This window comes from Entelurus aequoreus, linkage group LG22 (genome assembly GCF_033978785.1).
Source record: "Entelurus aequoreus isolate RoL-2023_Sb linkage group LG22, RoL_Eaeq_v1.1, whole genome shotgun sequence".
Taxonomy (NCBI): Eukaryota; Metazoa; Chordata; class Actinopteri; order Syngnathiformes; family Syngnathidae; genus Entelurus; species Entelurus aequoreus.
Window position 1 is genome coordinate 31,797,053 of NC_084752.1, and position 20,871 is coordinate 31,817,923.

The 20,871-nt window shown below is 43.4% G+C and overlaps 1 protein-coding gene across 2 annotated transcripts in view; it reads left to right on the forward strand.

Moving 5' to 3' along the window:
- The window catches only part of txndc11 (thioredoxin domain containing 11), a 43,891-nt gene that overhangs the window by 15,331 nt on the left and 7,689 nt on the right, over window positions 1-20,871 (forward strand). Inside the window, exons 5-12 of one of the 2 annotated variants that reach the window (XM_062032889.1) lie at window positions 5,502-5,634; window positions 5,708-5,801; window positions 5,893-6,005; window positions 8,779-8,982; window positions 9,052-9,601; window positions 14,431-14,603; window positions 14,677-14,789; window positions 17,094-17,174. In XM_062032889.1, coding sequence (XP_061888873.1) covers window positions 5,502-5,634; window positions 5,708-5,801; window positions 5,893-6,005; window positions 8,779-8,982; window positions 9,052-9,601; window positions 14,431-14,603; window positions 14,677-14,789; window positions 17,094-17,174 — 1,461 coding nt within the window. The remainder of the gene's footprint in view (window positions 1-5,501; window positions 5,635-5,707; window positions 5,802-5,892; window positions 6,006-8,778; window positions 8,983-9,051; window positions 9,602-14,430; window positions 14,604-14,676; window positions 14,790-17,093; window positions 17,175-20,871) is intronic. The other variant, XM_062032890.1, reaches the window with a different exon arrangement.

Consider the following 20,871-nt stretch of genomic DNA (forward strand, 5'->3'; position numbering starts at 1 on the left):
CAATGTGTTTGCTCATTGGTTCAGAAGGCTAATTGATGATTAGAAAACCCTTGTGCAATCATGTTCACACATCTGAAAACAGTTTAGCTCGTTACAGAAGCTACAAAACTGACCTTCCTTTGAGCAGATTGAGTTTCTGGATCATCACATTTGTGGGGTCAATTAAACGCTCAAAATGGCCAGAAAAAGAGAACTTTCATCTGAAACTCGACAGTCTATTCTTGTTCTTAGAAATGAAGGCTATTCCACAAAATTGTTTGGGTGACCCCAAACTTTTGAACGTGTACGTGTGCTTATTTTACAGTCATTTATTATTAATGTTAATTTATTTATATTAATCATGGAATGCTGTTACTAGAGAAAGTTACATGAATGCACACTTCATCCTATGCTTACATTTCATTGTGCAACATGAGGATGTTTAAGGGCAACTAAATGTGATCTCTGAAAGGGGTACAAATGGTTTCCAAAGCAGTGCTTTTGGTATAAATTTAAGTTAGGTTAATCGAAAGTATTATTATTATTATTATTATTATTTATCTTACGGTATATATCAAAAATAATATTGAGCAAAATTTAATTGCAATATTGTCGATGTGGCCCTCCAGCAGTGCTCGGGTTGCTCATGCGGCCCCCGGTAAAAATTAATTGCCCACCATCGCCCTGACGTCTGTGGTCATGAAGTCCTTTGAGAGGCTGGTGCTGCGGCACCTGAAGGACATCCCAGGTCCCCCGCTGGACCCCTCGCAGTTTGCCTATCGGGCAAACAGGTCAGTGAACTAGGAATGAACCATATCCTGCATCACCTCCACTTCCCCCGGGACCCAAGCTCGGATCCTATTCGTGTACTTCAGCACTGCATTTAACACTATCATCCCGGATATCTTGCATCGTAAACTCACCCAGCTCACAGTGCCAGCCTCGACTTGTCAGTGGATCATCAACTTCATGACTGATATGAGGTGGACGATAGGGCTCAGGAGCGTCACATGCAGCACTCTGACAAGCAACACTGGTACCCCCAGGGTTGTGTTCTATACCCACTGCCCTTCTCCTGCGACACCAATAACTGCACCTCAGAGGATTCTTCTGTGAAACTCTTAAGTTGCAGACAACACTACCATCGTCGATGTCATCCAGGACGGCGACAAGCCTGCCTCCAGATGGAAGGTGTAACAGCTGACTCTCTGTCAGAACCCCTCCTCCTCCTGAACAGCACAGTGTCTTATACTGTAGACTCTTTCAGGTTCCTGAGATCCACCCTGGCCACAAACTGTTCAAATTCCTCCCCGCCAGCAGGCGTTACAAATCACTGTACGTCAAAACAACCTGTCATTGAACAGTTTCTTCCCCCAGGCTATACATTTTATGAACGCTACAGTCACAGAGTGTCAGACCTGTTGCTGTGAAATACTTCTGAAACTAATTTGTCACTGATGTGACAGAAGAGGAAATAATCAAAATTGTGAATAAATGTAAATCCAAGAGCTCAATTGTTTGTAACGGAAATTAAATGGAAATGATAAAAAAGGTTATTGAAGAGATTTTAGACCCTTTAACGTGTATCAGCAACCTATCAATTTGATGAGGCAATTTCCCAAATAAAATGAAAATAGCAAAAGCTGTACTGATTTACAAGACTAGAGACAAACACCAGTTTACAAACTATAGACCTATTTCCTTACTTCCCACAATTTTCTAAAATCATTAAAAAATTGTTTAACAACAGATAGGAAAAATTCATAAATAAAAGTGGGAACACTGACAGGGGTCACCCTTGGGCAAGGTGTAGCACCCGAATGCCCCCCCCATCAGGGTTACGATACCCCCCATGAACTACACTAAAAGAGGATGCGTTACCCGGCCCGGAGGAAGCCCGGGGCCCTCCTCCGGAGCTAGGCCCGGAGGTAGGGCTCGTCAGCGAGCGCCTGGTGGCCGGGCTTGCCACGGAGCCCGGCCGGGCACAGCCCGAAGAAGCTACGTGGTCACACCATCTTCTCTGCCACGTGGGCCCACCACCCGCGGTCGGAACCAGTGGGGTCGGGTGCGCTGCCAAGTGGATGGCAGTGAAAGTGGAGGCTCCGGACGGACCAATTCGGGGCAGCAGAGGCTGACTTTCGGGACGTGGAACGTCTCTACGCTGGTGGGCAAGGAGCCTGAGCTGGTGCGAGAGGTGGAGCGCTACCGTTTTGATCTGGTGGGGCTTACCTCTACGCATAGCAAGGGCTCTGAAACCACACTCCTGGACAAGGGATGGACCTTGTTCACTTCTGGAGTTGCTCAGGGTGTGAGGGCACAGGCGGGTGTGGGGATACTCACGAGTCCCCGGCTGAGTGCCTGTACGTTGGAGTTCACCCCAGTGGACAAGAGGGTCGCCTCCCTTCGCCTTAGGGTTGGAGGGGGGAAAACTCTGACTGTTGTTTGTGCATACGCACCAAACAGGAGTTCAGAGTATTCAGCCTTCTTGGATACCTTGCATGGGGTCCTGTATGGGGCGCCGGCAGGGGATTCCATAGTCTTGCTGGGGGACTTCAACGCGCACGTGGGCAATGACAGTGATACTTGGACTGGCGTGATTGGGAGGAACGGTCTCCCTGATCTGAACCTGAGTGGTGGATTGTTATTGGACTTCTGTGCTAGTCACGGACTTGCGATAACAAACACCATGTTCAAGCATAAGGATGCTCATAGGTGTACCTGGTACCAGAGCACCCTAGGCCAAAGATCAATGATCGATTTTGTAATCGTATCAGCTGATCTGAGGCCGTATGTTTTGGACACTCGGGTGAAGAGAGGGGCTGAACTGTCAACTGATCACCATCTGGTGGTGAGTTGGGTTAGATGGCGGGGGAAACCTCTGGACAGACCTGGCAAACCCAAGCGTGTAGTGCGGGTGAACTGGGAACGTTTGGAGGAGTCCTCTGTCCGGAAGGACTTCAACTCCCACCTCCGGCGGGACTTCTCTGCCATCCCTGTGGAGGTTGGGGACATTGAACAGGAATGGGCAATGTTCAAAGCCTCTATTGCTAAAGCTGCAGCTGCGAGCTGTGGCCAGAAGGTCTTAGGTGCCTCAAGGGGCGGTAACCCTCGAACACCCTGGTGGACAGTGGTGGTCAGGGAAGCCGTCCGACTGAAGAAGGAGTCCTACCGGGGTATGTTATCCCGGGGGACTCCGGAGGCAGTTGCAAGGTACCGACGGGCCCGAAGGGCAGCGGCCGTGGCTGTGGACGAGGCTAAGCAGAGGGTGTGGGAGCAGTTCGGGGAATCCATGGAGAAGGACTATCGGGCGGCACCAAAGCTGTTCTGGAAGACCATACGGCACCTCAGGAGGGGGAAGCAGGGAACCATCCAAGCTGTGTACGGCAAGGATGGGACTTTGCTGACTTCAAGTGAGGAAGTCGTAGGGCGTTGGAAAGAGCACTTTGAGGAACTCCTGAACCCAAATACATCAGACACACCCTCCCTGATAGGAGCAGGGCCTGAGGATGATGGGGGATCGACGTCGATCTCTCGGAGTGAAGTCACTGAGGTAGTTAGACAACTCCACAGTGGCAAAGCTCCGGGGGTTGACAAGATCCGTCCAGAAATGCTGAAGGCTCTGGGTGTTGATGGGCTGTCTTGGTTGATACGCCTTTTTAACATTGCGTGGAAGTCTGGGACAGTGCCGAGGGAGTGGCAGACTGGGGTGGTGGTTCCCCTTTTCAAAAAGGGGGACCAGAGGGTGTGTGCTAATTACAGGGGTATCACACTACTCAGCCTCCCTGGGAAAGTTTACGCCAAGGTACTGGAAAGGAGGGTCCGGCCGATAGTCGAACCTCAGATTCAAGAGGAGCAATGTGGATTCCGTCCTGGTCGTGGAACAACTGACCAACTCTTTACGCTTGCGGGAATCCTGGAGAGGGCCTGGGAGTATGCCTATCCAGTCTACATGTGTTTTGTGGATTTGGAGAAGGCGTATGACCGCGTCCCTCGGGAGATCTTGTGGGAGGTGCTGAGGGAGTACGGAGTGAGGGGAACCCTGCTGAGGGCCATCCAATCTCTGTACAACCAAAGCGAGAGTTGTGTCCGGGTGCTTGGATGTAAGTCGGATCCGTTTCCAGTGGGGGTTGGTCTCCGCCAGGGCTGCGCTCTGTCACCTATCCTGTTTGTGATTTTCATGGACAGGATTTCTAGGCGGAGTCGTGGCCATGGCGGAGAGGGTATACGTCTCGGGGGGCTAAAGGTTGCGTCACTGCTGTTTGCAGATGATGTGGTCCTGATGGCACCTTCGGTTCGTGACCTTCAGCTCTCACTGGATCGGTTCGCAGCCGAGTGTTCAGCGGCTGGAATGACGATCAGCATCTCCAAATCTGAGGCCATGGTTCTCAGCAGGAAACCGATGGTTTGTACAGTCCGGGTAGGGGACAGGACTCTGTCCCAGGTGGAGGAGTTTAAGTATCTCGGAGTCTTGTTCACGAGTGAGGGAAAGATGGAGAAGGAAATCAGCCGGAGAATCGGAGCAGCTGGGGCAGTATTGCAGTCTCTCTGCCGCACTGTTGTGACGAAACGGGAGCTGAGCCAGAAGGCAAAGCTCTCGGTCTACCGAGCTATCAACATTCCTACTCTCACCTATGGTCATGAAGTGTGGGTAATGACCGAAAGAATAAGATCGCGGATACAAGCGGCCGAAATGAGTTTCCTCAGAAGGGTGGCTGGCATCTCCCTTAGAGATAGGGTGAGAAGTGCAGTCACCCGAGAGAGACTCGGAGTAGAGCCGCTGCTCCTTCGCTTGGAAAGGAGCCAGCTTAGGTGGTTCGGGCATCTCGTGCGGATGCCTCACGAGCGTCTCCCTAGGGAGGTCCTCGTTGCACGTCCCACTGGGAGGAGGCCCCGCGGCAGGCCAAGGCCGAGATGGGGGGATTACATCTCCTCTCTGGCCTGGGAACGCTTCGGGATTCCCCAGGAGGAAGTTGCAAATGTTGCTCTGGAGAGGGAAGTCTGGGGGTCTTTGCTGGAGCTGCTGTCCCCGCGACCCGATTCCGGATAAGCGGTTGAAGATGGATGGATGGATGGACACTGACAGACAACCAATACGAATACAGATCCAACGTCTCTACATCAATGGCATTAATTAATACTGGAATTGTTCAATATTTATATCAACGACATTTGCAAAGTTATAAGGGACTTAAAGTTAGTATTATTTTTGGAAGAAACAACAGCCTTTTGTTTAGGAGAAAACACAAATAACAGAAGAAATTAACAAATTCAAAAGATGGTTTGTGTCGCTGACTTTCTACACAGACAAAAAGCTGGAAAAATATTGGGCTTCTAATACTTTATTCCATATTTACTCAGATATGAATGTCGTTTTAGATAATATTTTCTTGAATTTTTGGGTCAAATACTGTTCAAGGTTAGAGGGTCCACTATATCTGAGAATTGTTATGCTATGCTGTGATAAAGTAATCATATTGATATACATGTATGCAGTGCATGTGCTAATTGAATTGTTGTTTCAGCAGATTTGGACCCATCGAGTACAGAGGTCCGTTTGTGGCCGCCTACGTGCAAAGTTTCATCCTTCGGGTCATCACGCCGCTTACTTATCTCCCGACCACAGAAACGCTGCAAGAGTTCCTCTCCTGGCACGAGGTACTAGGCTCTTTGTGTATAAAACATTAACTGTACCCAATTTCTCAAAGTGTGCTCTCCTCTGCTTCAAAAGTCACGAGTGGTGGGTTTCTTTGACTTCAACTCCTCCCCTCAGCCGCCAGGCTATGTCACATATCTGACCTCTGCTCTGGAGGCCCTAAAAAGAGGTAAGGAAATCATCATTGATAAAGATTGTTCGATAGGAAAATGTGCTTGTTGCAGCTACATCTCAAGTGAAGATGTGTTTTGCCGGTGCAGATTTTCGGGGCACGGTGCGATTTGGGGTGGTGACCAACAGACAGGTGGCAGGTGCCATCTCAATGAAGGAGGATGAAAGTATTTACCTTCACAGAAGATTCAACGCTTCTTTGGTGAGCAATGAAATACTTGTGCTGTGTAATGCACACCATTAGGCACCACCTGCAACCAAAACAAGACATGACTCAAAATCCCTGACACGTCTCTGGCAACGCATTTTATTTTTTGTCCAAGCACTTCTAGTGTCGCACGTGCACAAATGGGAACTTGATTTTAGAGTGACAAGCTGCAGAAGCAACAGTGGTGCTTTGACATACAGGTTAAATGTGTTTCTTGAAGGAGTTGTAACTAGGGTGGGATTTAATCTCGACACAAGATCACGCAAGATTAAAACGTGACAATATTTCTCGTTTAGAAAAATTATGTCTTGCGAGCAGAACGCAGTCAGATGGTTTTTTTTTGATAGAAGCATAGCCATCTGACCGTGAGTGAGTGATTGGAATTGCGCATTACAGTGGAACCTCGATTTACGAATTGGTTCTTGAACAGGGTTTGTAAATCGAAAAGTGTGTATAGTGAAGCACATTTCTCCATAAGAGAAATTGTGAATGATGGGTTCCAGCCTTAACAAAAATTTTAAATTTAATAAGATAATTATTATAAAAATGTGGTACATTGTTTTCTTTAGCTACTTACTATGAAACATTTTCACTTTTATAATCTGTTTTCAATGTATCGGATCGAGACTCAAATCGGATCAGAGTGGATCTGAGGCCAAAAACATTGATCAGGACATTCCTACTACCAATCATGTATGCCAACAGACAGAAAAGCACTCCAGACACACTGGATTGCTTCCCTCAGCAGCAAGACGCCACTGCGAGCAGCCCAGAGATAAAAAAAACACAGCCGAATCGTTGATACAAGTGACAGACCACTTGAGGAACTTGCAAAACAACACAGCCGAATCGTTGATACAAGTGACAGACCACTTGAGGAACTTGCGAAGCTCCTCAAAAAATATATTTACTGTAATGATATTCACATCATTTTGACATTTATTCTTTTTCAGTTGAGTTTTTATTTGTGAAAACAAGTTCAACAGGTAAAAGCTCATGTATAGATCATGCTTGCAAAGTTATAAAATGCTTCAAAGTGCACCTGCATTGTTTTGTGACTCAGACAAATCTATTATTTTTATTTGTCCAGTTATATACTTTGTCACAGACTTAATTTTCTTAAAAGGAAGGGCGCTGTCAGGAATTCTGGGCCCCATGGACATCTCTCCCATTAATGTGTTAGGTGGGGCGTCAGTCGGATGAGGGCGGGATATAATGCTTAAAACACTTTGGGAAGTTAGCGGTCTTAAGTCAGCTACGTAAAGGTTGCAAACAACAGCTTTAAAGGCCTACTGAAATGATTTTTTAAAATTTAAACGGGGATAGCAGATCCATTCTATGTGTCATACTTGATCATTTCGCGATATTGCCATATTTTTGCTGAAAGGATTTAGTATAGAACGACGACGATAAAGTTCGCAACTTTTGGTCTCTGATTAAAAAAAAGCCTTGCCCCTACCGGAAGTAGCGTGACGTCACAGGAGGAAGGGCTGCTCACATTTTCCTATTGTTTTCAATGCAGCGAGAGAGATTCGGACCGAGAAAGCGACGATTACCCCATTAATTTGAGCGAGGATGAAAGATTCGTGGATGAGGAACGTGGAAGTGAAGGACTAGCGTGCAGTGCAGGACGTATCTTTTTTCGCTCTGACCGTAACTTAGGTACAAGGGTTCATTGGATTCCACACTCTCTCCTTTTTCTATTGTGGATCACGGATTTGTATTTTAAACCACCTCGGATACTATATCCTCTTGAAAATGAGAGTCGAGAACGCGAAATGGACATTAACAGTGACTTTTATCTCCACGACAATACATCGGTGAAGCTCTTTAGCTACGGAGCTAACGCGATAGCTTAAATGCAGATAGAAATAAAATAAATAAACCCCTGACTGGAAGGATAGACAGAAAATCAACAATACTATTAAACCATGGACATGTAAATACACGGTTAATGCTTTCCAGGCTGGCGAAGCTTAACAATGCTGTTGCTAACGACGCCATTGAAGCTAACTTAGCAACGGGACCTCACAGAGCTATGCTAAAAACATTAGCGCTCCACCTACGCCAACCAGCCCTCATCTGCTCATCAACACCCATGCTCACCTGCGTTCCAGCGATCGACGGAGCAACGAAAGACTTCACCCGATCATAGATGCGGTCGGCGGCCCGGAGACGGAGAAAGTCAAGGTGAGGTCGGCGGCTAGCGCGTCTGCTATCCATCTCAAAGTCCTCCTGGTTGTGTTGCTGTAGTCCGCCGCTAATACACCGATCCCACCTACAACTTTCTTCTTTGCAGTCTTCATTGTTCATTAAACAAATTGCAAAAGATTCACCAACACAGATGTCCAGAATACTGTGGAATTTTGAGATGAAAACAGAGCTTTTTGTATTGGATTCAATGGGGCCGAATACTTCCGTTTCAACGATTGACGTCACGCGCATACGTCATCATACATAGACGTTTTCAAACGGAAGTTTAGCGGGAAATTTAAAATTGCACTTTATAAGTTAACCCGGCCGTATTGGCATGTGTTGCAATGTTAAGATTTCATCATTGATATATAAACTATCAAACTGAGTGGTCGGTAGTAGTGGGTTTCAGTAGGCCTTTAACAAGCAAAACATTTGAAACAGCTCTCAGTATGGTGCAGTCAATGTGTGACACTTCCTTTCTTATTGGCTCTTATTGTGCAGGAATGTTTTCTGTGTATACGCGTTTCGGAACTATGTTTTGAGCTGAAACAAAATGTTCACTGTCTGGCAGATTTTCCCAAGGAGGGACCGTAACTTGACCACCCAGGCTGTCTGCAACTGGGTGTTTGAGCACCGGGAGAGCGTCCTGCAGTGGCTGCAGCCTCCAGGTACCAAGTCTTACATGCTGGAACAGGAGCTAAGCAAAGGTGCCGCACTGCTGCTCTTTCTGCCGCACAATCCGCTTGACGCGAAGCCAGACGGCCTCCTACAGCAGGTGAGCAGACAAGGAAAAATAAATGGTTATTTGAGATGAACACGCCGATTGATCCAGTCCCTCTCTCAGGTAGCAGACCTGGCTCTGCGCTATCATTCCTGTGACTCCACGCTGAATCAAGGCTCCAGCTGGCCATGTTGCCAGTGTGTAATTGTCCCTAACGCCAGTGTGTTGTGTGACGTGTGCTCACTCCACTCCACGCCTCTAGGGGGAGCCACACTAAAACACTGCTGCCTTGATGACCGAGCGCCTCTGGCATGCAGCAGCTTCCAGCTGAGCTACAGCCCAATGAGCAAACACAGTGCCTGCTGCAAAAAAGTACCTCAGCTCCACAAAACCAAAGAAGTATCCAGAAGTTCCTCGTCCAAAGACGACAACCTCACAGGGCTCCGCTGTCAGACCAACAGGACGCTCAGGTTCTACCTGCTGGACGTCGACCTGAATTGGCCCCTGGCCGTACGGCTCGGAGCGGAGCTCCACAGGAACAGGAGCATGGCGCACGGCCACCAGGAGACTGGAGAGCAAGGTGACGGCTCGTTTGCGGCCATCGTCAACCTGAAGGACGAGGTTCATTATGTGCTCCAGCAAAACCGTGCCAACAGCCTGACTGAGTCTTTAGGTAAGTTCAAAACCACTTCAAAGGTCACATGTTATACACATTTTAAGTGGAGAGTTTGCCATAGATTGGTAATCTATTTGTGGCAGCAGGAGTGGGGCCAATAGAATGTCATTGTATAATTTGCAAAATTGGCTGCGACACATGTATTTTTTAAAAGGCTAAAAATGTTAAACATAAATAGTAACACAACATATGGGGCGGCATTGTGTAGTGGGTAGAGCGACCGTGCCAGAAACCTGAGGGTTGCAGGTTCGCTCCCCGGCTCTTGACATCCAAATCGCTGCCGTTGTGTCCTTGGGCAGGACACTTCACCCTTGCCCCCATGCCGCATGAATGATGAATGATAGGTGCCGGTTGGAGGGGCCGTAGGCGCGAACTGGCAGCCACGCTTCCGTCAGTCTACCCCAGGGCAGCTGTGGCTATGAAAGTAGCTTACCACCACCAGGTGTGAATGAATGATGGCTTCTCACTTCTCTGTGAAGCGCTTTGAGTGTCTAGAAAAGCGCTATATAAATCTAAGCCACTTCACCGAGAGGTCCGGCCAACCCCTTTTATTATAGGGCTTTTTGTGTTCCAGTCTTGCACACATTTCCATTAGTTTATTAAATGTAATGGGAATTAATTTAACTGTTTATTACAAATGCACTGTTTTTCAAAGTTGCAAGTGATAAACACTTTTTTAGTGAAACGAAAATAATTGTAACACTGCATCAATATATAAATTAAGGATGCATCAATAATCGATTTTTTATCGAATCATAGCTCCTGAATCGTAATCTGGTAATGTAAAAATGCTCCTGCAAAGTAGCAATGTTGCTGCAGTTGCATTAGCCGCATCCCTGATGTTAAAATTACAATATAAACAATAGGGAGTTATATCGTACAGTAGAGATTTTTATGTCGTACTACGTAAAGAAGCAAGATAAGGTAACATTTAAGAGGAATTGCATTTTCTATTTTTTTTTTTTTTTGCACATCGGTTGCAATCCTCATGTAAGACAAGAACACAAGTTTTTCCCTTTTCTATACATTCTAAATAATGAAAAACTACTAATCTGAGGTGGCTATCAATGCAGGTAATGGGTATATTATAAATCCCGCCGATAAAGCCCTCTAAACCAACACCGTTTTATATACAGTACAGGCCAAAAGTTTGGACACACTTTCTCATTCAATGCGTTTTCTTTATTTTCATGACTATTTACATTGTAGATTGTCACTGAAGGCATCAAAACTATCAATGAACACATGTGGAGTTATGTACTTAACAAAAAAAGGTGAAATACCTGAAAACATGTTTTATATTCTACTTTCTTCAACATAGCCACCCTTTGCTCTGATAACTGCTTTGCACACTCTTGGCATTCTCTTGATGAGCTTCAAGAGGTAGTCACCGGAAAGGGTTTTCACTTCGCGGGTGCGCTTGAAGCTCATCGAGAGAATGCCTAAAAGGGTGCAAAGCAGTAATCAGAGCAAAGGGTGGCTATATATATCATCTGAAATGGTTTTCACTTCACAGGTGTCATAGTTTTGATGCTTTCAGTGACAATCTATAATGTAAAAAGTCATGAAAATAAAGAAAACACTTCGAAATGAGAAAATGTGTCCAAACTTTTGGCCTGTACTGTACATGCTGTAAATATGTAATGTAGTAACAGACACATTCATGATAACCTATAATAGGTACAGTATTTTGGTCAATTCAAGCATTACCAGAACTTCCTTCCTTGGCACTTTTATTTCACAGACAGCACTTTTTGTGTTAGCCACCACTAATTGCAAACTTTGTGAGAACTTTGGAGTGTTTTCATCAAGCATTATCGCTAAATGTTTCAAATTAGAACATAAAACGGCGACTTAAAATGTCCGCTCTCACTGGGATGCCGACTAATGGGATGCTTGTATCTTGTAGCTAGGGATGGGAGTCGAAAACAGATTCTTGTCCAGAACTGGCTCCCAGTGCATCAAATCCTTGGAATCGCTTGCCAATTTTTCAAACGATTCCCTTATCGATGCCATTGGTTGGAAATGACATCACAAAGCAAAATGGCATCGCCCGGGTGAAACTAACGCTCTAGATAGTTGACAACATTTTTACAAGAAACGATTGCAACAGCGCTACTTTTAATACCTTCAAGGTTGCCACTTCAACAAGAGGAGGACATACGAGCAATATGCTAAAACATTTGCACACAGCATGTGAAACTAATGTGATATTACCTTATCACATGCAAAGTGAGATATGTTAAGATTGTATTTATTCTATTTTTGATGATTATGGCTTACAGTTTTTGAAGACCATCTGAAATTTTAAATTCAAGGCTGACTTGGGACCATTGCAAAATTATGTGCGTCCCAAAGTCACCAGCCTTGGCGTCACTATAGACAGCAATTTTAAACTTGACAAACAAGTCAATGGCGTTTTAAAATCGTGTTTTTATCATCTTCGTCTTTTAGTAAAGGTAAAACCGTTTTTATCTTTTAACCTTTTTGAACAAGTCGTGCATGCTTTTATTTCAAGTCGCCTGGACTACTGCATTGCACTTTATGCTGGCATTAGCCAAAAAGCTCTCTCCCGGTTGCAGTTAGTCCAGAACGTGGCAGCACGACTTTTAACAGGGGCCAGGAAACGCGAGCATATAACCCCAATTCTTCAGAGTTTGGACTGGCTCCCTGTTCATTTTAGAATTGATTTTAAAACCTTGCTGTTTGTTTTTAAAGCTTTACATGGACTGGCACCTCAGTATATCTCGGACCTCATCCAAATTTACAATCCTGCGCGCGCTGTGAGGTCCGAGAGCCAGCTCCAGCTCGTGGTGCCCAAGACCAGACTTAAATCCAGGGGAGACAGGGCCTTCTCTGTGTTCGGCCCTTAGCTCTGGAACACTCTGCCCCTCCATGTTCAAACTGCTCCCACAGTGGAGTGTTTTAAGTCTCATCTTAAGACCCACTTTTATTCTTTGGCTTTTAACACTACGTGAGTTGTGTGGTCCTCTGTTGTCCTCTGTGTTTTTTTAAAAATGTTGATTTCTATTTACTGTTTTAATTGTTTTTACCCTTTAAAATCATTTTTAATCATATTTATTTTTATATTGGTTTTATATTTATTTATTTTTTGTTTTTATTCAGTCATTTAGTGGAGCGAAGGATAATATTTGAATATTGTTTTTAATATTGTTGTGCAGCACTTTGGAAACATTTTTGTTTAAATGTGCTATATAAATAAAGTGGATTGGATTTGGATTGAAGGTTTTCATAAACTGTAAGCCATAATCATCTAAATTAAATTAAAAGAAGGCTTGAAACATCTTGCGTTGCATGTTATGCATATGATAGTTTCATCTTGTAAATCTAAACAAACCATTGTCCTATTTTGAGTGTTACCAGTGTATTTTAGGGAGATGACAAAAGATTATTGAACATTTTAAAAACGTAATATAAATGTTACATTCTTGAGTCATTTCCACATATACTTTATTTTGTTAAATCCTGCAGAAGAATATTTCTTATTTATTTTCAAAAGTTATTTTTTTCTATGCTATGTGCCTCTTAAGACCCCACTGTGTTTGCTCTAAACTAAACAATTGATGCTAATCTACTTTTTTGCCTTTTTTTTTTTTTTTTTTCAAAGGAGAATCGATAAGAGAACCTTTAAAGAACCGAATCGTTAAGCAGAATCAAAAGTGCAATCGAAACCGGAAAAATCTTATCAATTCCCATCCCTACTTTTAGCACTTGAGTACTCCTTGTCCTGCTAAATTCAAAATAATCCTCACTCCTCAGATATAAATACTTCCTAGCGATGATCTTATGCTGCGTTCCATTCACTGAGAGACAAGTTGAGAGCCATGTAGTATCAAGTTGGTAGCCTGTGGTTTTTGAAAGTTGACCAACTTTTCAGGCTTGGTGCCACAATCTTCTACTATATAGGATACCTAGCATCAACATTTCCTAACTCAAAGACAATACAGCAGCAGCAGAAACAGTTCAGGATTAATCTTCTTATTAATTTTATGCAGGTCACAAACAACATTATTAGCAACTAAAGTTAGCGAGTAGCTGGCTACTTGCAAGTGGTCAGAGGGGCACTATGAGCAAGGCGATGTGTCACTACACCAGAAAAGTAGTCCCTCTGTGTTAGCTTTTACAAGAACAAAGACACTTATCTTGGTTAATATACAGGTTACAACGTGTTGGGTTTTAAAAAAACTTTATAGATGGAATAGATTAATCCAATATACTTGCGTTGTTAGCCTCCTTGTATTCGCAGTTTTTTAATATTTAGAGTGCACATAAAAGTGAAAGACGTGTGTTCTTGTCTAACATAAGGATTGTGGCTGCTCAAAAAGGTTAATTATCTTCCTCATCATATACTTTTTTCAATGTTCTTTTAGTCAGACAATAGTTTCAAAATGTCTCCAAATTCCATCTATTGTACTGAAAATATTGTCTGACTAGAAGAACAACTATTGGCAACATTGGCATAGCTATGTTAGCTAAGGTGCTAACATTATAGTCACATTTTTACAGCAGCATCATGCATCGAAGGAAAACAATCTCAAACTGTAGCTGATTGATATTTGCTCAATATATAGTGCAAGCCTGTTTTAAGAATTGTTTTTTTATAAAGTTGTCTTTTGTGAGGTGGTGGGCGTATACATGCAGAGCTACCAAAATTTGGTGTTTGCAATTCTGTACACTTTAAAGTGATAGATTCACAAGTATCAAAAGTAAAAGGGTAAATTCAAAAGTCTTATTTTGAAGGACGAGGTTGCGTCAGACACATTTTAACCTTCTTAGCTCTCATAAAAGTGCTCCTCTTCTTCTAGAAGCCTTCATCAGGAATTTTAGCTCCCCCTACAGCCTCCTGCAGAGACACCTGCTGGGGGAGGACCAGAGGGTAAGCGCAGCTACAAGGCCTGATGAATCTGAGCCTCCAAGGACACTCATCACCGAGCTGACCACTTCGTCCTTCCTGCCTTGTGTCATGAACCTCCATAAGGTGGGAGGTCTGCCATGATGACCTCTGACTTCAATGAAATCATGAAACTACTGCGCTCTACTTGCTCCCGCAGGATGTGCTGCTCTTCTACTACACTCAGTGGTGCGGCTTCTGCTCCGTCCTCAACCACGTCCTCATCCAGCTGGCCAGATTACTGCAGCGCAACAGCAACGTAACTGTGGCCAGGTACTGTTGAACACACTCAGCACACTTTTTAACATACTACATATTTAAAATACTTCAATGTGTACTATAATACTACAGATATCCTCAAAGCGTTATAATTAAGGCTGCCAAATGATTAAAATATTTAATCGCGAGTAATCGCATTCTTCATAGTTAACTCAAAATGAATCTGTATTAATCGCAGATAGGTATATTTTTTCATCATTAATAAATGTACCCTAGACAGATAATTTTCAGGGGGGACGGTAGGGGGTCTATCCGAGCTGTAATCTGTGATATTTCCACATATAGATACCTGTATATCTATGTATATACACTATATTGCCAAAGGTATTTGGCCACCTGCCTTGACTCACATATGAACATGAAGTGCCGTTCCATTACTAACCCATAGGGTTCAATATGAAGCAGCTATTACAGCTTCAACTCTTCTGGGAAGGCTGTCCACAATGTTGCGGAGTGTGTTTATAGGAATTTTCCACCATTCTTTCAAAAGCGCATTGGTGAGGTCACACACTGATGTTGGTGGAGAAGGCCTGGCTCTCAGTCTCGGTTCTAATTTATCCCAAAGGTGTTCTATCGGGTTCAGGTCAGGACTCTGTGCAGGCCAGTCAAGTTCATCCACACCAGACTCTGTCATCCATGTCTTTATGGACCTTGCTTTGTGCACTGGTGCACAGTCATGTTGGAAGAGGAAGGGGCCCGCTCCAAACTTTTCCCACAAAGTTGGGAGCATGAAATTGTCCAAAATGTTTGTCAAAAGTTCCTTTCACTGGAACTAAGGGGCAAAGCCCAACTCCTGAAAACAACCCCACACCATAATTCCTCCTCCACCAAATTTCACAATGCAGTCTGAAATTTACCTTTCTCCTGGCAACCTCCAAACCCAGACTCATCCATCAGATTGCCAGATGGAAAAGCGTGATTCATCACTCCAGAGGAGTGATTTAGGAGTGAGGACATTTCACGACTGGATTTGTTGCACAGGTGGCATCCCATGACAGTTCCATGCTGGAAATCACTGAGCTCTTGAGATCGGCCCATTATTTCACAAATGTTTGTAGAAACAGTCTCCATGCCTAAGTGCTTGATTTTATACACCTTTTGATTAGGACACCTGATTTTCATCATTTGGATGGGTGGCCAAATACTTTTGGCAATATAGTGTGCGTATATATATCTCAAACCAACATAACGGGGTAATGGCGCAACAATCTTTTTTTTATCCAAACAGCCAGCTCAATAGTCAACGTGGGCACATAACTTTGATGTTGGGGATCTCCAAATTGTTAACAACAATGTTGCTACAATAAAAACATAAAAAAGGAAAATCGTTTTTACCTAGTGTCGGTGAATATTTGTGGCATTTCTGAGTTTCGGAGTGGTAAACGAGCAGTGGCTTCACGTAGTCACCGCTAGCGTTAGCACAAACTAGCAGTGTGAGGTGATCTTTCATCAGCTTGTGTCCCGGCAGTGCCTTCTACTCAGCTGCAATATAAGTCCGCTCTGGCATATATATTTTTTAAAAGTCCGGTCTCATCACCGTTAAAGACTTGCTGCAGTACTAAGCCATATTCGCTGATAAAATCCTCAAAGCCAGGCAGTGAATGCCGGCTCCTCTTTTTAAACTTGTGGAACCACCCACGGCTTGCCTTAAATTGTTCTTCCCTGCTGGTTTCAGCATGGTCACCTCTTGACATCAAGGCGCCATTTAAATGGCGGGCCTTCTCGCAAATGCTAGCTGCTTTTCATCTATCCACACAAGCATAATTTTTTCCACATGGTTTTGCACTTTCTCTCTGTCTTTGATAATATATTTTACCCCTTTGGCAAAGTCGGCAACCATATAAACATTATTCTTGTTTAAAATGGTTGCAATTGTGGATGTGTTTCTTCCGTATTTGCGAGCCGAATCAGCAATACGTGCACCATTTCCGTACTCCTGGCAAACAGTCCTTTTTAAGTGCACAGAAAATTTTTCAGTTTGGCTTTAGCTTTTTAGCATTTACACGCAATTCCTCCAGAAAATTACATATACGATATATATGATTTTCAAGGTAAAAAATTATTTTCAAGGTAAAAAATTATTTTCAAAGTAAAAAATGATTTTCAAGGCAAAAAATTATTTTCAAGGCAAAAATTGATTTTCAAGGTAAAAAAATAATTTCAAGGTAAAAACCTGTTCGAAAACCTCAAATTCATGGATTGAATTGGGATTTTGGAGACATTCTCAGTTCAAAGGGGATTTTTTCCCCCACTTGACACACAAATAGAACATTTTAAATTAATCATGTATGTGCGCAGGGTGAACGTTGCACGTAACGACCTTCCATGGGAGTTCATGGCGGATCGAGTTCCCTCCATCCTTTTCTTTCCCCGATACAGGTGAGAGCAACACTCATGCAAACATGAAACAATCACAAAGTGGCAAATATATATACAAACCCCGTTTCCATATGAGTTGGGAAATTGTGTTAGGTGTAAATATAAACGGAATACAATGATTTGCAAATCATTTTCAACCCGTATTCAGTTGAATATGCTACAAAGACAACATATTTGATGTTCAAACTGATAAACATATTTTTTTTTGCAAATAATCATTAACTTTAGAATTTGATGCCAGCAACACGTGACAAAGAAGTTGGGAAAGGTGGCAATAAATACTGATAAAGTTGAGGAATGCTCATCAAACACTTATTTGGAACATCCCACAGGTGAACAGGCAAATTGGGAACAGGTGGATGCCATGATTGGGTATAAAAGTAGATTCCATGAAATGCTCAGTCATTCACAAACAAGGATGGGGCGAGGGTCACCACTTTGTCAACAAATGCGTGAGCAAATTGTTGAACAGTTTAAGAAAAACCTTTTTTAACCAAGGAATTTAGGGATTTCACCATCTACGGTCCGTAATATCATCAAAGGGTTCAGAGAATCTGGAGAAATCACTGCACGTAAGCAGCTAAGCCCGAGACCTTCGATCCCTCAGGCTGTACTGCATCAACAAGCGACATCAGTGTGTAAAGGATATCACCACATGGGCTCAGGAACACTTCAGAAACCCACTGTCAGTAACTACAGTTGGTCACTACATCTGTAAGTGCAAGTTAAAACTCTCCTATGCAAGGCGAAAACCGTTTATCAACAACACTCAGAAATGCCGTTGGCTTCGCTGGGCCTGAGCTCATCTAAGATGGACTGATACAAAGTGGAAAAGTGTTCTGTGGTCTGACGAGTCCACATTTCAAATTGTTTTTGGAAACTGTGGACGTTGTGTCCTCCGGACCAAAGAGGAAAAGAACCATCCGGATTGTTATAGGCGCAAAGTTGAAAAGCCAGCATCTGTGATGGTATGGGGGTGTATTAGTGCCCAAGACATGGGTAACTTACACATCTGTGAAGGCGCCATTAAAGGCCTACTGAAACCCACTACTACCGACCACAGAGTCTGATAGTTTATAAATCAATGATGAAATCTTAACATTGCAACACATGCCAATACGGCCGGGTTAGCTTACTAAAGTGCAATTTAAAATTTTGCGCCGAAATATCCTGCTGAAAACGTTTCGGTATGATGACGCCTGCGCGTGACGTCACGGATTGTAGAGGACATTTTGGGACAGCATGGTGGCCAGCTATTAAGTCGTCTGTTTTCATCGCAAAATTCCACAGTATTCTGGACATCTGTGTTGGTGAATCTTTTGCAATTTGTTCAATGAACAATGGAGACAGCAAAGAAGAAAGCTGTAGGTGGGAAGCGGTGTATTGCGGCCCGCTGCAGCAACACAAACACAGCCGGTGTTTCATTGTTTACATTCCCGAAAGATGGCAATCAAGCTTTACCATTGGCCTGTGGAGAACTGGGACAACAGAGACTCTTACCAGGAGGACTTTGCGTTGGATACGCAAACGCGGTACCGTGAGTACGCAGCTGCGGCTTCCAAACATTTGATCGCTTGCCCGTACGTGCGTGCCGCTATGTGCATGTCACGTATGTAACTTTGGGGACTTTGGGGAAATATATGTGCTGTATGAACTTTGGGGAGGTGAACGGTACTTTGGGCTGTGGGATTGAGTGTGTTGTGCAGGTGTTTGAGTTGTATTGGCGGGTTATATGGACGGGAGGGGGGAGGTGTTTGTTATGCCGGATTAATTTGTGGCATATTAAATATAAGCCTGGTTGTGTGTGGCTAATAGAGTATATACAGTATATGTCTTGTGTTTATTTACTGTTTTAGTCATTCCCAGCTGAATATCAGGTCCCACCCGCCTCTCACAGCATTTTCCCTATCTGAATCGCTCCCACTGCCCTTTAGTCATTCACTCTCACTTTCCTCATCCAGGAATCTTTCATCCTTGCTCAAATTAATAGGGAAATCGTCGCTTTCTCAGTCCGAATCGCTCTCGTTGCTGGTGGCCATGATTGTAAACAATGTGCAGATGTGAGGAGCTCCACAGCCGGTGACGTCACGCGCATATCGTCTGCTACTTCCGGTACAGGCAAGGCTTTTTTATCAGCGACCAAAAGTTGCGAACTTTATCGTTGATGTTCTCTACTAAATCCTTTCAGCAAAAATATGGCAATATCGCGAAATGATCAAGTATGACACATAGAATGGACCTGCTATCCCCGTTTAAATAAGAAAATCGCATTTCAGTAGGCCTTTAATGCTGAAAGGTACATACAGATTTTGGAGCAACATATGTTGCCATCCAAGCAACGTTACCATGGACGCCCCTGCTTATTTCAGCAAGACAATGCCAAGCCACGTGTTACATCAACGTGGCTTCATAGTAAAAGAGTGCGGGTACTAGACTGGCCTGCCTGTAGTCCAGACCTGTCTCCCATTGAAAATGTGTGGCGCATTATGAAGCCTAAAATACCACAACGGAGACCCCCGGACTGTTGAACAACTTAAGCTGTACATCAAGCAAGAATGGGAAAGAATTCCACCTGAGAATCTTAAAAAATGTGTCTCCTCAGTTTCCAAACGTTTACTGAGTATTGTTAAAAGGAAAGGCCATGTAACACAGTGGTGAACATGCCCTTTCCCAACTACTTTGGCACGTGTTGCAGCCATGAAATTCTAAGTTAATCATTATTTGCAAAAAAAAAAAAAAGTTTATGAGTTTGAACATCAAATATCTTGTCTTTGTAGTGCATTCAATTGAATAAGGGTTGAAAAGGATTTGCAAATCATTGTATTCCGTTTATATTTACATCTAGCACAATTTCCCAACTCATTTGGAAACGGGGTTTGTATATATATTTGCCACTTTATTTGTGAACTTGTCTTTCAACATTCACCAAACAACTTAGTCGTCCCTTGCCACCTTGTGTTTTAAGGTTTGTGGCCATACTCTATCACTGATTATTTTTTAAGCATGTTGTATGTATTTTATTAAGCATGTAAATAACTAAAATTATCATTTAACTATAGTATTGGCCACACAGTTGTGACCAAACCAGTCAGACTATTACTATATTGAATTAAAAGAGTGTGAAGGTAACCAAAGGGTGTTATTTCAGAATGTTGAAAACTGTATTTAGAAAGTATTATTAGGATTCTCACTTTTAGTACGAAAGTCCTCGTTGATTCTTTAGTTCTAAGGCTGTGTAAAATGAACTGATATAGAACTGAAGTACAGCAATTTTTTCTACAAAATAGGACCAAGTACAAACAATTGGAATACCAGGCCTGGAGAGAGTTTTGAGCAAAAAAGAGTTCAAAGTAATCCCTTAAATGGCTGCCTGTCTTCCCAGGCTATTTTGTCCGCCCAGTAGGGCTGCACGATTAATCGACATTGAGGTTTTAATTATTGTGATAAATAACCACAAGAGACGCAGGTTTTGCTGTGTGTGGCAGCTAGTATGCTAACAACAAAATCCTTGGAAAACGTTTTAATGGTGCGAATCGAATCGACACTGTCTCTGTCTCTCATTTATATACATACACACACACATATATAAATAATTGGATATTAAGAGTACCGAATTTTCCGGACTATAAGGTGAACTTAAAGTCCTTTTTCCCCCCTCAAAACTCGACAGTGCGCCTTATAACCCGGTGCGCCTAAT